Genomic DNA, 16,861 nt, shown 5'->3' with positions numbered 1-16,861 from the left:
AGCAGGAAACCCTCTTTATGAACTCTACCACTCAGTCTTAAGAATGTATCCCATTTTTGCTCTCTGAAAAGCAAGACATTCTTCATTCAAATATGAAAGACTGTAATTTGTAAACTAGATAATTTCTAATCCCGGACAAATCTAGCTGTCTTCCCCCAAAATTATCCTATTCTTTCTTCTTCAACTTGCTCAGAAGATAGATTAATGGTGAATGCAGTTGCCATTAAGAAAAATATTAACTATTGAAATTTAGTGACTAAAACATCCCAACCATCAGAACCTAAGATGGCTAAAGAGCTCTCCCGTGTGGTTTTTCATAGCATTGCCTAACAGGACAGCGAGGCAACCTCGACAGGCCCTAACACACCTTAAATCAAGCATGCAAGATAAAGATTTTATTCATGCCAACATGCAGAATACACCACCCAAGATAAGTAGCTAAAAGGGGAACTTTTCATACAAAAGATTAAGTAGTCACCACAATGAGTGCCTTCATGAAAAACAAAGCTGGAGTTTGACTTGGTAATTCTGAGGGGCTCTGTAACACATTTACCTGCAGAAAGCTCTTAAAACCTGAAGGTTTTTGATATCAGTATTTTATGACTACCACTACAGAGAGTGAAACTGAGTTCTAAAGCTTAAAATATACATGGTGTTAATTCTAATTTGTGAATATATTCCCAACAGAAACATTATGTTTAACAAGTCGTTTTTGTTTTTTTTTTTTCCTTTCCAACATTTAAGTTAGGGAAAATCTATCTGTTGTGTTTACTTAATTTGTGAAAAGCAGATGTGAACACTCGCCTGGAAAATTAATTGCTATTTCTGTGTATCTAAACTTACATTTTTGAAAACCTGCTTCTCAAAACACTGCAAATGGTTCACTAAATCTTGGCGTATCCTACAGGAATTTGTACCTTTGCAGGTGGTGTCTGCCAGAAAACCAGTATTTAATATGAATTCATAGCTGGTTCTTAAGCCATCTCAGTTTGTCTTTGGCACCATCTGCTTTTAACCAGTCCAAAAATGGGCTCAACTGGACAAACAAAATGTGAAGAGGAATTTGGTCATGCCTGTGGTGATTACCAATCCATGTAGAAAAAGTCCAACCCTGAACTGGTCAAAATGGTTATTACAAAGTCTCAAATCCCAACAGGATGATACCTGTTTAATGAATCATAGAACCTGTTTTCAGAAGCAAGCAGATTTTTCCACGGAGATTCCCGTCTATGAAGGGGAGAAACACTACCTTAACAAGCTATAATAGGTCTTAATTATGTTTAGTTTTAGCACCTTAAATACCATGGAGTTTAACTATTTATGTTCCATGAGTTCTATTTGCATGTTTCAGGAAATACTAAAAGCACATAGCTTAAGTCTTTTCAAAGTCTGCTACAAAAAAAGGCCTGATTTTAAGCAGGACACGAGTTATTTTAAAATGCTTAGAACATTCATTCTGAATAACTCCTTCATTGTCTACCTGTTTGGAAGCTTTGAAGAGAAAGTTTTGCTTACTTGCCAGTTTCTTAGGCATGCTCTGTTTAATCCCTTGTAAATGACTCATATCCTCTCTGTAGAGGTCAGAAGCACATTCTTGAGGCTTACCAGGTGAAAGATGTCCCCTTTTGGCAAACACAGTATTAGTGTTTCAAACATCAGCACCCTTTGACTAACTCAAAGTTACTTTAACAAGCTGCTTGCTGAGATAGACTTGGCAGCTGTAGAGAGTTAAGGAAAATGCAAGGATATTCAAGAGAGACTTCTACTAATACCTTTTCTCTCTCAGGCCATGAAACATTCCTCATCCTGGCAGGGCAAATTGTCAACATTGACTAGAAAACTGTACTAGCAGTCTCAAAATATATGCTATAGCACCTTCCAGCAGGTTATGACAGCACTGGAAAATAATACTATCATCCAATCAACATAGAATTCTTATTTTGGAAGTACTTTTAGGGTATACACCCAGTAAGGCTCTCATCAAGCTGAATTCTATCAACACTTTCCACTGGATGACTGAAGACAGAAGAGTGATGGAGAGATTTTCTTAGTATCTCTCAAGAGAAGTCTCAAAACATCTGTCCTCCTCTAGGTCAGAAAACCTTCTTAAACAGCCTTCAGTAACCTCTGAATTTCACCAGTTGGAACAAGATCCATGAAATAGGCTGCATAAAACAGTTTACAAGAAGCTAAGGCTGTAGGGACAGGCAGAATGAAGACCTAAGACATCCCAGACTCTCCAAAGGAGTCTGATATAGAAAGTTGACCTATTTATTAATCCCTTCACTTTCCTTTCTTCAACTGCTTATCCATAGGGTGTCTATAGCCAAAGGGCCAGGTCAGCAACTGTCTTAATATGAAATGTAAAATGCTCGTTAGGGTTCCTTACACAAGCTACTTCTGTGACAAGTTCCCCCTCAATGGAATGTATTGATACCTCGATCTGCTTGAAAACAAGAGACCTTGGTTAAAGCAGGCAAGACCCACTGGGAGGTGAGGGGGAAGAAGGTAGGGGGAAGTCGAAGCTAAAGGTAAAGCAATATTTTGTTTCACTGACAGTATAGCAGAGAGGATGTCACCACCAATGTCACCTGCTTTTTGACAAAAAACTAAGCAAGCAACCAGAATCAAAGCTTCAGACATTTTAAGCTCCTGGACTTAGTTACTTCCGAAAGATAGACAAGGATACACTGATATAGGCTGACAGCGTTTAGTGCTGCGTTTTAGAACTGAAGGCCTCGGTGGCAACCTCCAGCACAAGTAATGCCACTTACAGAATAATTGATTTTTCTTCTCTAATCACCAAATCTTGCACAGCTGTTTCCAACAGGCCACAATTTTAAGAAGAACTCAAGTAATTTCAAACACAGCATTCTCAAGTTTAACAAGTTCTTTTGTTTTCTCTCAAGAAATTCAGGTAACTGTGTCAGATTATCACATGTCAGAACCCTTTAACCTCTGTATGCAGAATATACAGGAATTCTAAAATGAACCATAAGCCTTCTGCTTCATGTAAATGGCAATTAAATATACCTTAAAAAAAAATTGCAGCCATTTCACTCTCCTGCATTACTGAAATGCCTACCTAAACACCCACTGCCTACCAAAGTGCCAGCTGACAAGTTACCAAAGATTGGTTAGTGAACTGAAGGACTTCTATACTTCTTTAGGATTGACTTCCTTGGAGTGGTATGAGACAGCTACTGAAAACTGTCACAGAATCAAATCTCACCAAGATGGCTTAAATCTCTAGATAATCATTCTGACTAGCACAGAAATAGGAAGGAGAAAACTTATTCAAAAGCTTTACTACTGAATATATGAATCACAGCACTGAATTTTGTTTTCCCTGGCAGGAAATTTCAGACTTAAAAATTTAAAGAAATAGAAGTAATATTTCTGTAGGCAAACATACACCTTAATAACTAAAGTTATACACCAGCAATTGTAAGGTAATCTTTTTGGGTTTTACTTTTGACTTTAGTGTAAAGAATTTCACTCACTAGCATTCTCCAAAAGCAACTCTTTATTCTTAAATTTCACAGCAGTAATTTTAAACCCATACATTTTACTTTTAATAGTACTAAGGTGGTTTTTGCTATTTTAATCCAGTAGCTTTAGCACCATGAACAACAGCAGCAAACATCAGGAAAAGATAGCTGGTACAAAAATGAGTACCTGGAGATAACAGGTGACTTGCTTCCATTCACTGTATTTGTTCTTTCCCAAGGCTTTCTTGTTAGTTCTGGAAAACATAATGAGTAGATAAAAAACTTTTCTTTTTCTATTTATTGTGTAATTTACGTGAGGAAACTTCAAGTACCTGGCAACTTAAGTCAGCCTTTTTGGGGGTTTTGTGTTTTTTTACTATATTGCATTAGTTCTTTCACATTGAGGTACCTCCTGTTGTATTAATCTTATTTTTAGTCATACAACCATTTATGTTGTGATACTATCTTAAAGTCTCACTTTTGTTTTAGACATTGTAAATGCCATTTGATTCTTAATCCAACTGGGAAAAGGTCTGCCTATACTTTGTGTATTTTATTGCTTCAGTTGTGAAACAAGGCATTTTGGAACTGGAATTCTGGAACTGTAACCGAATAGTCAGCTTCAAATACTGGGGGAAGATGCTTTTAAGCTAAAGCAAGTTTTCCTGACCCATTAATGAGTGATATAAAAATAACTGTGTCAATTTCAATGAACTGATAGCAAGGATAATACAAGCTCACACAACTAGACTACCTTTCAGCATCAAGGTATTTATTTTCCACCAAAGTCTTGACCCCAAAAAGATACTTGTAAGGTTGCAATATATCACTTCTTCCTTTCAACATAATACAAACTCAAAACTAAAGGTATATTGCCCTTGGATCCAGAAGAGATTGTAGTTTACTTAGCACCTGTGATACTAGACAAAGTTTTACTGCACATCTTTTTTCCCCATCTGGGCAGCTTATACTCTATGGGAAAGCACTCTATTATACACTGCCGAAGAGGACATCTGGGCCAAGTCTAAAGACATGAGTAATTTGTAGTCAAGTTTTAAAAGCCCAACCTATGTTTATACATGCTCATGCTTCACTTTCCATTCTGGAACCTGCTTTTAGTTCTGCTTAGAATCCTCTCCAATAAACTTTGACTTGCTAACCTGATTTTATTACAGCAATCCGAAGTCACATGTGAAAAATAGCTTTATTGTGCAGGTTGGTTTGTCAACAGCAGACAGACAGAAAACACAGCTGAAACAGGGCAAGTTAAGAAGTGTTTATTTTGTGTTCTTGTATGGTGAATGAGATTTTTTTTTTTCCTCCTTCAGTGGTCTCACCTAAGCCCTTCCTCAGGACATACCTATCACCACAAATGCTTCATTCCTTATGGATCAGGTTTTCATTCTTTACAATCTGTGCAAGTCTTTCTGTAATGTGAATTGTTATTACTTACTTGCTATTGTTACTTACTGAGGACTTTAACGTACCACTGATCTTATCACTCTCTATTTCAGATTTTGGGTTTATTTATTTGTTTTGTTCCCTTTCTTTTGTATTGCTCAGCTCTGCTAAGCTGAGAGGCAGAAATGCTCTTTCAGAGTCTCATATTGACCAGGAAGTTCTTTGGGATGCAGCTAGATACTGAGAAGAATATCTGAATTGCAGAAGTCTGCGAGCATAGCCCATGACCCAGCCAACTACCGGTTGCCAGTGCTAGTAATAAGTCTTAAACTTAATTTGATATACCAGGCTTCAGGACTTGTCCTTCCACAGGAGTTATTTAGCAGGATTTTAGCTGTACCTGCAAAATTATTTGAGAAACTTTTGCTATGGCTGCAGCTTGCTCAAGGACTCATGATTATCCTTATCTAGCTAAAACAGCAAACATTATCCAAGTGTCATACATCTGTTGCCCATCCCATGGTTTTGAGCTTGGTTTGTTTATATTATTACCTAACATGTTTTAACTTAGGTTTTACTTAGCTTTAGGTGACTGTATTTCTTCCCCTGAAAGTCATATACCATATACAGAGGACTAGTATGTCTGAGTAATCACGGTGTAACTCTCCCTGCAAGCAACAGGAAAGAGAGAACACAGCCCCTTAAAGAGAGTAGAAATGTAAAAATAAACCGAAGGAAACCCAAGCTCAGGACAGAAGAAACATCCCTCCTTTCAACATTGTACTCCTCCCGACAAAAAATGTGGAACTCCAATAGTTCACCACAACAGCACATAGGAAGGGTAAGCACAACACTAAAGAAAGAGGTAAATGCTAGCAAGTCTGTGTTTAACAACTTCAGTTATATTATTAGTGGTAATTAGACATAATTACACAAATTTTTGACCTGGCCTCTTCTCAGTATGCCAAGCATTCCTCTTAAACATTTTAAAGACATGTTCCGATGACGAGGCATAGCATTACCACAGCATTTTACATCATCAAGAAATGAAGTGAAACCTCTCCATTGGAAGGAAATAGTCAAACCTCTGGATGCATTTGACATTTTAAAAGAGTTTGATGAGACTTCTTATCATGACAACCAATTAAAGGCACCACTTCCACTGTTTTTGATTTCCCTCTTTTGGGCCTATACTATAAGAAGCCTTCCAAAAGCTGTCATTTCCCCATGGCTAACATTGTCTCTCTGTTAAACAGAATGGAGCAAATGCCTAAGCTAAGGAAAACAAAAAAAAAAAAGAGGATGAAAAATTTGAGTTGTATTAAGTAATTTCTTGCCTTGCAGTCTAATTTCCTTAGACTACTGGCTGTATCTCAATACTGACAGCTTTCCAGTTATTTCCATCAAGACACACTTAGCTCCTTTTTATTTCACAGCTGGTGGCTGCCTGGATTTTGTTCATGCTACAGCAGTGGTTTTCAATATTAAGGCCTGCACACCACCAAGTGGCTGAATCCTCTAGTGAAGAAGTATACACATGGACAAGCAATCAACAGAGGAAGCTAGAACATACTGAAGACTGGTATATTCATTACTCAGTCATTTTCCTTCTGCCTTCTGCTTTCAGTATCTTTTGGGATGACAAACTGTAGATTGTATTGCACATTCTCCATTTGAATGCATGTAGGGGGAGGTGGCCAGGGAAGCTAGCAGTACCTTCTTGCATCCTTAAAGGATAGGAAAAGAAAGTCTTGAGTGTCACTCGGGTCCTTGTAACACAAACATTTACAGTATGAATACACGTGCATGCTGACAATACATCTTGGCCAACTACAGAGTTGGTGATACATGAGCTTTCCTTACTGACTGCAACAGAAGCACTGGCTACACAGTTCCTAACCCTGTCACAAGCATACCTCAGCAGAGGAATCATGGTTATATTGATTACACAATCATAATAATATTTGTATTTATAATAATAATTATTATTAGTAGTAGTATTAAATTACATATGTTGATTTAGAATGGATGCTTGAGTGTGAGGGAATCTTTACTGAAGTACCTGGAAGTGGCAACTCTTTCCATCTGACTCTGATAGCCTTGTACATCTTTCTTGATGGAAACAATCTACTGTCCCAACTCGTGTCCTGTCAAGGACTGAAAGACAGTTGCTTTCACATTCACTACCAATTGCTTTCTGTGCATCAGCCCCATAGGTTTGGCACAGGAGGCCTCTATATCAAGCACAGTGTTCCAGTGGATGTTCCTTCTATCTGCTGCCTTCTGAAACACTTCTGAACCAGGACCCTTTCTACAGCAAAATGCCAGCCTGTAACCATGGGAGAAGAGGCAGGCTCCAAAATTCAGTCCAGATGACTGAGATTCATTGCTAGGTTTTAGCATTATATAGTCACAGAGTTCACAAACCTGTGCTACTTACCAGGTGTGCTTGTTGAAGAAACCTTAGAAGTTGAAGACTCTGATTCTTCCTGATTAAAAGGGAGAAAAGAGGGACAAGGGGGGGGAAGAGGAAGAGAGAAAAACACACCTTTGACTCTGTGAATCTAACAGATTAGTCTCAACTCAAATATTTATTTCCCTTTTTATATAGTTTTAAACTATTCTGCTCAATTGTATGTAGAAAATGTGCAAGCAATATGCACATCACAAAATAGCGGTTAAGTGCATATATATGGTAAAGTATAAATAATCTCTCATGTACACTGTTAGAATTTTCCTCATTATCTAGTATTGAATAACATGAAGTAGACGGAATTCCTCAACTCACAGTTTTATCTTCTTTCTGCTCTGGTTCTGTTGATCCCTTTTCAGCAATTCTTCTCCTATAAACAGAAACAAAAGTTGCCAAGATCATCATGGCTTTAAGATAGAATAATTTTGTTTAGTGTAATTAAAGACATATACAGTTTGATAGTTAGATAATTGAAAATTAGTTTAAAAAAAATACTTTCAAAGACAAAGCCCTCCTGCCAAAGCAACTGTGCAATTCTTTCTCCTCTTGAAGTCTGTATCTCCTCCCCTATTGCTGCACAAAGACTTACAAAGAAGAGAAGTACTCAATTATACTCAAGTAAAAATGGCTATTCACAAAACGTTGTCAGCTTCACAAAGCAACCACATGACTAAACTTATGTTTATCTGATCCTTAGCCAGCTGCAAACAGGCACCCAAAATCCTACTTCCACGATGTCTAAGAGCTAGGGCACCGCAACAGCTCCTCACCTCCTGGCCAGCAGGGCACTCATTTCTTCCATCAACCCACTGCCTCCCAAGGGAAGTGGTCCATTTCCACGGCCACTGTCTGTTTTAGATGAAGCAGAGCTGCCTCCTCCTCCTCCTCCACTTGAACTGGAGGAGACTTCACCCTTCATAATACACAAAATAACAACAGATGTGCAAATAAAATGATAGCCGACAATGAAAGAAGCGAAGTTCACAGTCGAGAAAGAAACAACTGTATAAAGAATATGATGGGCTGGTTAACCCTGTTTTAATAATGAATTAAGCCTACTCCAAAAGTCTTGATACTGCTATTAATCTTGAAGAAAAATTACAACCAGTTCAGGAAGACAGGATTTAGAGACAGGAATTGGAAAAAGAAACAAAAGAGAGTTGCATTTACCCGTGAGACTTTCCTAAGTTTGGCTCCAGCAAGGGCAGCTGCCAGTCCAGTTAAAGGGCGATTTTCTTCGGAAATGAATCCCACTGAAAATCCAGAGGCAGGGAGTGGGGGGGCAGGAGGTGGAAGGGGAACAGGAGGAACTTGGCTAGGGAGGGGAGGAGGCGGTGGTGGTGGCGGCGGAGGCCCTGAAGGTGGAAGTGGAGGTGGTGGTGGTGGGCCAGGAGGAGGTGGGGCTGCTACTGAAGACTGAGCTGGGCCAGGGGGCAGGGGGGGTGGGGGAGGAGGTGCAGGTGGTCCTTGGACAACACCTATTATCAAAGAGAAAACAAACAGACTATATTAAGGATTTAGAAAAGAAAGATCTTATGTCCACTGAAACACTGGTTCTTTTGCTCTGTGTATGACACATTAATACTGGTAAGGGTCCTTTTTATAGGCAAGAAAACGCTGCACATTTCAGGAGAGAAGCATTCTTATTAAATGCACTAAAAATATTACATAGTATGCTATGAGAGATCAAAGAGTTTCAGAGACATTTACATACAAAACCCCTCCAGTCAGGTTCTGTGCGGCAACCACGAAGAAGCTTACACCAGGAAAACAGGCAAAGTTTTTACAAAGAGTCAAGTAAGGCACGAGCATCAGAGGGCGTAGGAACAACACTGTTTATCCAAACGGTGCTAAACACAGAGTGACTCTTCATTGCACTAACAAATATTTAACACACCACCCACACAGCTGAACCCTTGAACTGTTGGAGTTCCAATGCTAATTTCTAAGCTGTATAAAAATCTTTCCTCTAAAAAACACTCCAGGAATCAGTTTTAATAATTTAATACAAACACTAATTAGTGAGTTAGAAGACTGACATATTTTAAGCTGATGGGAACAAGCTCTTCTATTTTTTATCTACGATTCCTTTAATGCTTTAAATTCACATTGATATGCAATACAAAATGCATTTTGAAGAAAGAATATCCTCATGATTACTGTGCTATTACTCATTCTAGGAACGGTTCAAGAAATTGTGACTAAGAAAACAGCCCCACACATCATCCTCCCCCCACCTCACCCAAACTGCTGTAAGCTACTAAAAATTCTGCGCAATCACCTTAAGCAACCTCTATATGCAGGAACGCCACACATGGGTCTTCCTGGTTTCCTACTCTGCTAACCACTGTGTAAATTTAAAAGCCTTTTAAAGTCTCGCGGCGTCACTCACCGTCCAAGTGCACACTTTCATGCCCTACTACAAGTGAGGCCATTCACCCTATTTCCGCTCCACCCCAGAATAGCTCACGCTCTTGTTTGAGACAAGAGGGTATACACAGGATCCACTCTGCACGGCTCGTGTGTGCTGAAGCCACAGTCTGCTCACCCCCCAGGAGCCCCTCTGCCCACACCTTTAGCTGAGCTGCTGCAGACTTATGTACAAAGACCAAAGTCTATTAAATCAATATAAAAGCAGGATTCAGGTTAATAAAGACATTTATGGCAATGTAAAACACATTTCTATCATATTGGTACAGTGTCCCTTACGACTGTCACCTGCTTATCCAAACTTTTTTTTCTAAAGTCTTTTTAGCTACGTTGGTAGAATACCACAGGAAGACCTGTCATTTAAAAAAAAAAAAAAATATATATATATATGCACGCATGCAGTCGTGTATCAAAATACAACCACCGTCCAGAAAGAAATGCTGTAGGTGTTACACACTACTTTCTACATTTGAAACTACACAGAGTATCAAAGTGATTCAGATTATTCCTCGCTTAAGATCCTTCACTCATCCAAAGCCACGCATGCGTTCTTCCATGTTGGCTGCCATTAGGAAACTAATGATGCTGCCTGTTAACACCATGTTCCAAATAAACTAACAGTGCAAGATTTACCAACCAAGTATTCAAGAAGCTCTGTTCTTGACAGATGAGAGCTTAAGAAACAAGAATTTTACTTATGACAGGCCACAGAACACCAGCTCTTATCCATGGAGCTTTAAAGTTTCCCTTACCCAGTTTTCCAAACGGTATTTCATTGTGGTATTAAGATCACTGCAACTTTGGAAGCATTGTATTAATTCTTCGGGGCAGTTACGGGTTTTGATACCAATTGGTTTCGACTGCATTCCTGATTAGTGCATTAGTAGCAATAACAGAAAGCCTTACCCTGCTGGGTCGTAGGTTCAATCGGCTGAGAGGCTGCCTGCAAGACTGGCTCAGAAGCAGAGGAGTCTCCCAGCACAGAGTTTAGAGAGTTCTCAACAGAGGCAGGGGTAGCTGCAGAGGGAGAAGGGAGAACACTAGGCTTGGATGAGGGAGTCGAGGCATTCGGGGAGTTGGGAGAAGGAGAAGCTTGAGGTCCAGAGAGTGACAGAGGCGGAAAGGAAGGCAGTGGGGGGGGGGGAGGTGGCGGAGGCGGAGTTGGACCTGAGGTAGAAGGTGAAGGAACCGGATAAGCCAGGTTTTCAGGAAGACCGTTAGGAGCTGTGGGAGACGTGGACATTTGGGTCGCTGGATTAGAAGCCGACACTGGGAGGACAGGTCTCGGACCAGTAGCTTTGCCTGGTGGACTGCTTATCATTACTGGAGGAGATGGGGGAAGAGGGGCAAAACTGGGCGCGGCCCAGGCAACAGGCTTTGTATTTGGAGGCAAAGTCGCTGGGGCATTGACAGGAGAAGGGGGCCGAGAACTTTTGTTCAGTGGACGAGGAACCGTAGCATAATGGGGGAGAACAGGGTGGAAAGCTGAGCCTAAAGATGTAGCAAAACGTGATGCAGAGTGCCTTAGAGGCGGTGTAGGGGGAGTGGAAGTCGGTGGTGCAGAAGTCACTACAGCGTACTCCGGTGTGGCCTCTGACATTGGTGCTGAGACTGCTTTTGCATATGATGGAGGAGGTGCTGAAGGAGGCTGGCAACTGGAGTATTCAGGAAGTGGAGTGCTATACGGGGAGTTGTCGAAAGATGGAGCTGGACAGAAGATGGAAAGCAGCAGCAAAGGCAGGATAAAAAAAGGAGAAAGAGAAAAAGGGAGCTAATGAAGCAACAAAACCAGCATTCAAACAAAATGTATAAATGTAGACTACAGTTAGTACCAGAGGATTAGGCACAAGTGAAAATACTGTTAGGAAAGTTTTACATATTATCAACAGCTGCTTTTAAATTGTACCAACTATTTTTGTGCCAACATTTGAATTTACAAGTACATTCTAGAGTAAGTTTTCTCAAATCCCATCTGTGAGATGGATTAGATACAGGGTTGATTAATGCATCTTTTATCAGCTTTTATATTCTTGTTTGGTTGCAAACTGCAAGCAAGTGTAGTGATCTTAACATTTGTTACAACTCCACTAAGAAAATTCATACCATAGGCAGCAAGAAAGTATCATCTTTCTCTTCCCCAGAAAAAGCTCCATCACAAACTTGAAAGTACTGGGAATAAAACTACCAATAAAATCCTCTACTCTAAAGTGACTAATTCTTACATAGTACACCTCGACTTTTACCATTAGCTGACTTCTTATGTAAATTGAGTTTGTTACTAACCAAGCACTTGACAAATGTTCCATTATATTACCGAAATGAGAAAGCTTTCAGTTATCACTGGACACATTTCCGCAGGCAGTGCATTATCTTATCTACAAATACATATAATACATTTCACTGAAATGTTACTACAATGATAAATTAAGCAAGACTTTATACTGAAAGGCATTTCTCGCACTATTACTTTGTCTTATGTAGGTACATACCTTCTACATTAACACACTCAACCTAGTATGTTTAGGGTTTGGGTTTTTTCCCAAATTACGTAATGAGAATACATCTTGTTTAATAGAGCAAACAATGATAACGTATTTAGAAATTTTAATTCATACTTTAACCAATGGTGGAGGTGCCCAACATGATTCAAGTTTTTCAAGCCATCAGAGTGTATGGCAATGGAGTGAGCAAATAGTGCAAAAAAATTTATTTCAGAGTTAATGGAAAATTATGACAGGAAAGTAAAAAATTTTGGACTATTTGCCATAAAAAACGCAAGCGATTCCAGCAAATAGAAGTCTGAAATACTGACTGCCATTGCACAACTGCACTCACTGCCCTTTGTCGCTTCTCTCCCATTCAATCACCCAAACATATAAAGAGTAGTCTGGTACTTGAATACACCCAGTTTTTAAATTCTTACCAGCATTTGAAATTCTTCTCTCTCTTTCCCATTCCAATTGTTCCCTTTCCAACTGTTCTTGTCGTTCTCTTTCTTGCCTTTCCCGTTCAAGCCGTTCAAGTCTTTCTCGATCCTGCCTCTCCTTTTCTTGTCTCTCCCTTTCTAGGCGTTCTTGCCGTTCCCTTTCTTGCCGTTCTCTCTCCAGCTGCTCCTGTTCTAGGCGCTCTCTTTCAAGTCTTTCCCTTTCTAGCCTCTCTCTCTCCAGCCTCTCCCGTTCCATTCGTTCACGATCCAGCCTCTCCCGTTCCAGCTCCTTCTGCCTCTGTTGCTCTTGCAACTGTCTACAATTGTGAAAAAAGGAAAGAAGACTAAGCTGCAAAGCGAACACCAAAAATATCAAGCAACTGTTAGAGGACAAGAAGCAATAAACTAATCAACAATCTTTGCATCAGCGAGAACAAAAGCACAGCATTTGTACCTACCCAAAATTCTTAATCCTGCAGGTTATTCTTCTGAGATGGATAATAGTTGTATTACGCTTACAGTAAGAAGAATCATATAGCCAATTTCCTCTTAATTAATTTAACAATCTGAGAGACAGTTTTCAAGAGGTAAGAATAGAAAGCTGTTGCTGATAATTTACTAACTGATGCAGTCTTCCCAGTTTGGGATATGAAGTTAGATTTGTTCCTTGCACAGTATTTTATAACTGAAGTAGTGAATAAAAGTACAGTGAAATAACAGTAACACAAATAGTCATCAAAAATACCACCCCAAAACAAATTACATTTTTCAGATAAACTGTTCAGCTAGTATTTATCCACATTTTACAGAAGCATCAAAAGGTATGTGTGTCCCTCTCCACCTGCATCCTACTACACACACATACAACTTAACTGGTGTCAAGACAAGAACGCCCTGAATGCAGGGGAAAACTGGACATGGTCAGAAAAAAAATCTAGGGTGCAGCAGTCAGGGAAACACTGCAAGGAGCTGGCAGGGTTTCCAGCTCATGGGAGTCTCTGAGAAGGAAAGCAGAGAGGGGCAAGACATGGAGAGGAGAAAAACAAGTAAACGCCAGGCAGAGGAAATACAAAGAACTTCCTAAGGGTAAGAAGGAATCATGCAAAATTTGCTGACAAAGCCACTAGGTTTGGCTGAAAGAACGGGCTTTCCTGCAAAAATACAGTGGGAAAAGCTGTAAACAACCCTTGTTTTTTTTCCTCAATTTGTTCTATATTTTCTTTAATTATAGTAAAAAAGATACATGTTTCCAGTTGGCTAAAGTATAGCTTTTTTATTTTCACAGCTCTTTCATCTCTTGGTGGAACTCACTATTAAAACAAAAATTAGGCATATCATCATCAAAGCTGTGTCCAGTATGTTGCTGTCAGTACATATCACTGCAGATGTTGTTAAGTTATTGTCCTCTATTTGAATTGTTGTTCTAAAAAAAAAAATAAAATCTCATGACATTTAAAAAGAGAAACTGGTACATGAAGCACAAAGCCATTATTTCCCTGCTATGCTTCAGATGCAAACTGAAGATAGCTTCTTACCAAATACAAAGCACAGGCAGCTTTTAACTATAAAGCAAACATAGAACCTAAATTTTGACACCTTACGCTACTCGGTATGTGTTTTCTATAGACTGCCACTGGGCAATCTTATTTGGAAAGGTCATTAGTAATTCTATATTATATGCTTAGAGCCATGTAAAACAAGCCTGAAAATGAAGGGAACTTCAGCTGCTTCATTCCTATTCATGCTCAGAAAATACTGGCAGAGCTGGAAACCCCAGTTCATATACTGTTACTACTGAAGTCCATCCTCTTTCAGAACAATGTTTTTCCTTTAAAAAAACCACACACACACCCCTCCCCGCCCCTGCCCCCCGTAAAATACTGCAATTTTGTAATTGCTATAAGCAATTAAATTCCCATTATGGACAGCAAAAGGACTTTTCCCTACTGAACTTGTTACCCAACATCCCCAGAAGCTGCAAAACAGTTCTGCTCCTGTATCCATTCTTCCATCAGCACGTACTCTCTTATATAACAAAGTTGTAATAGCAGTCATTAAGAAATTAGGGCTGCAACTCAGCTTGTTAAATGCTTGATTTTTAGTCTCTGAAGTCCACCAAAAAGTCTGGTAATAAACTGATATATATTTGGAACCAGTAGAAGATTTCTACAAAATATCAAGAGTACAATATAAACCACAGAAATTTAAGCTCCAGAAGGGATATTAAAAATATTTTGGCATTACATTTTTACTTGCTCTGCATTGTACAAACCTAGTTTTATGTGCTCTTTTTCTCTCAGAAAAAAATAAATCTGTTAATTAGAGGAAAGCAGGGTTTTCATCATGGATAACTTCAGCTTGGTCATCTTAGGCTCTTTTTTGTAAAGGAGAGGTGGATGCACAGATGTTTGTAGCTAAAAGGCTATTCAGAGCAGGAGTCAACATTGCAGCTTTTGTTTATTTTGTTCATTTTCATTCATTTGCCAGAAACTAGCATATTCTACCTAGAAATGTACACACTGTTAATCCTAAAACTAAAATGTAGATAAGGCATTTGAGGTTATAAACATTTCATGTTATATTTAGTTTATGATACTAGAAGGTTATCAATTCACTGGGATTAATAACACATCAAGCAGCTGCCAGATATTTAAATTTTCTTATTCTTAAATTCATTTGTTTACAGAAACAGAACCTCGATATAGGTCACTTCTCACATAAGAGCAGCGTTACCGACGCAGTTCTGCAATAAGTCATAGCGAGAGTTGTGCCATTCCGTATTTTCATAAGCAACCTAGAAAAGAAACAGTGAGGTGCTCTTGACTAAGCTCCATAATATTAAGTTATTTAGGATAGCAAGGATGATGACTGATTATGAAGAACTATTGATGGATCTTCTAATTCCCAGTAACTGGGCAATAAAATTGGCAAATAAAACTCAACTGAGATATAACTGAAGTGATGCAGGGGAGAGAGGGGAAATCTGTTAAATTCATGTATAAAACGTTGGACTATGAGTTGACTACTGACTCATGAGTGAGATACAAGGGTTATGCTATGACAACATCCATTCACTGACGTATTCTGTTCAAAAACGTAAACCAGATGCTACATTAGGAAAGGATTACAGAGCACTACAGAAAATACCATCATCATGCTTCACAAACCCTTGATCTCTGTTCCTATCTCAAAAGGGGGGAAACAGCAAAACTGAAAAGGTTCAAAGAGCACCAACACTATGACCAAATATACCAGTTTCCATTCAAAAATAATTTAAAAAGATGGAATTCTGCATTCTGGAAAAAACAACTGAAGGTCTGTAAAAGCCTGCACGATGAGGACACCCTGATACAACAGCTGGGAGGAAAGAGTCGATGCAACTAATAGTAACAAAGCTAAAAAAAATTTTAAAAATAAATAAATAAATAAATAGAGTGAGTACCTCTGCACATCAGGCAGATTAGCTGTGGAACTCCTTCACAGAGTGACTGAAAGAAAGAGTACGAAAAAGCCCACAGAAGAAAAAAAAAAAACATGGAAGGTCATTTAGAAAACAGAAATTGCATCAAGCACATGAAGCTGTTGAACCAAAAATGCCCAGAGAACTGGAGAGCAGCAGCGGGAAGTATTCCAGGCGTTTGCCCTGGCCCAGAAGGGTGGGGACTTTTGTTACGTTTTTACTTAAAGCTCTTCTAATTATTGAGAGGGGTATGTCCATGTGTGTGTGTGTATGTATGCACTATATACAAGGAGGGTTTAAAGAGGAAGACATGGACATCGCAACTGCATATAAATGTATACTCTGCCTCTATATAGCACAATTTTAGCTCAAGCATAAGACGTACATCTAAATCAAACTGTTTGGGATTGACTCGTTCTCCTGATATGTGTGAACATGTTCCTGAGGCTCACCTGGGGTTTTTCTCCTCTTCAGAGAGCTATAAAGACACAAAATGCCCACGTGTCATAACAAAATATACCTAAGCATTTATACGCTTTAACCTTTATCCGAAACAAAAAATATTTCGGTCAGCAACTGACGCTATTGAACAGTATTAGCTGTCTACTGAGATGTAGATAAATGGCAGTGAAATAATCACTTTCGCCTACACAGGACCTAAATGAAAAAGTTCTCATAAT

General features: G+C 39.1%; 1 protein-coding gene across 6 annotated transcripts in view; it reads right to left on the bottom strand.

The window, feature by feature from the left end:
• Positions 1 to 16,861, bottom strand: part of ENAH (enabled homolog (Drosophila)) — a 51,072-nt gene that overhangs the window by 8,676 nt on the left and 25,535 nt on the right. For 2 of the 6 annotated variants that reach the window (XM_010282852.1, XM_010282853.1), the window contains 7 exons: positions 12,719 to 13,038; positions 10,702 to 11,502; positions 8,536 to 8,843; positions 8,136 to 8,278; positions 7,681 to 7,735; positions 7,333 to 7,381; positions 3,679 to 3,745 (listed from right to left, as the gene is read on the bottom strand). In XM_010282852.1, coding sequence (XP_010281154.1) covers positions 3,679 to 3,745; positions 7,333 to 7,381; positions 7,681 to 7,735; positions 8,136 to 8,278; positions 8,536 to 8,843; positions 10,702 to 11,502; positions 12,719 to 13,038 — 1,743 coding nt within the window. Of the gene's footprint in view, positions 1 to 1,164; positions 1,228 to 3,678; positions 3,746 to 7,332; positions 7,382 to 7,680; positions 7,736 to 8,135; positions 8,279 to 8,535; positions 8,844 to 10,701; positions 11,503 to 12,718; positions 13,039 to 16,861 lie in introns of all 6 variants that reach the window. The other 4 variants (XM_010282851.1, XM_010282854.1, XM_010282855.1 and 1 more) reach the window with 4 other exon arrangements.

Source organism: Phaethon lepturus, unplaced genomic scaffold (genome assembly GCF_000687285.1).
Source record: "Phaethon lepturus isolate BGI_N335 unplaced genomic scaffold, ASM68728v1 scaffold17512, whole genome shotgun sequence".
Lineage (NCBI taxonomy): Eukaryota > Metazoa > Chordata > Aves > Phaethontiformes > Phaethontidae > Phaethon > Phaethon lepturus.
Note: the sequence above shows the minus strand (reverse complement) of the source record. Positions and strands in the feature narration are given on the sequence as shown.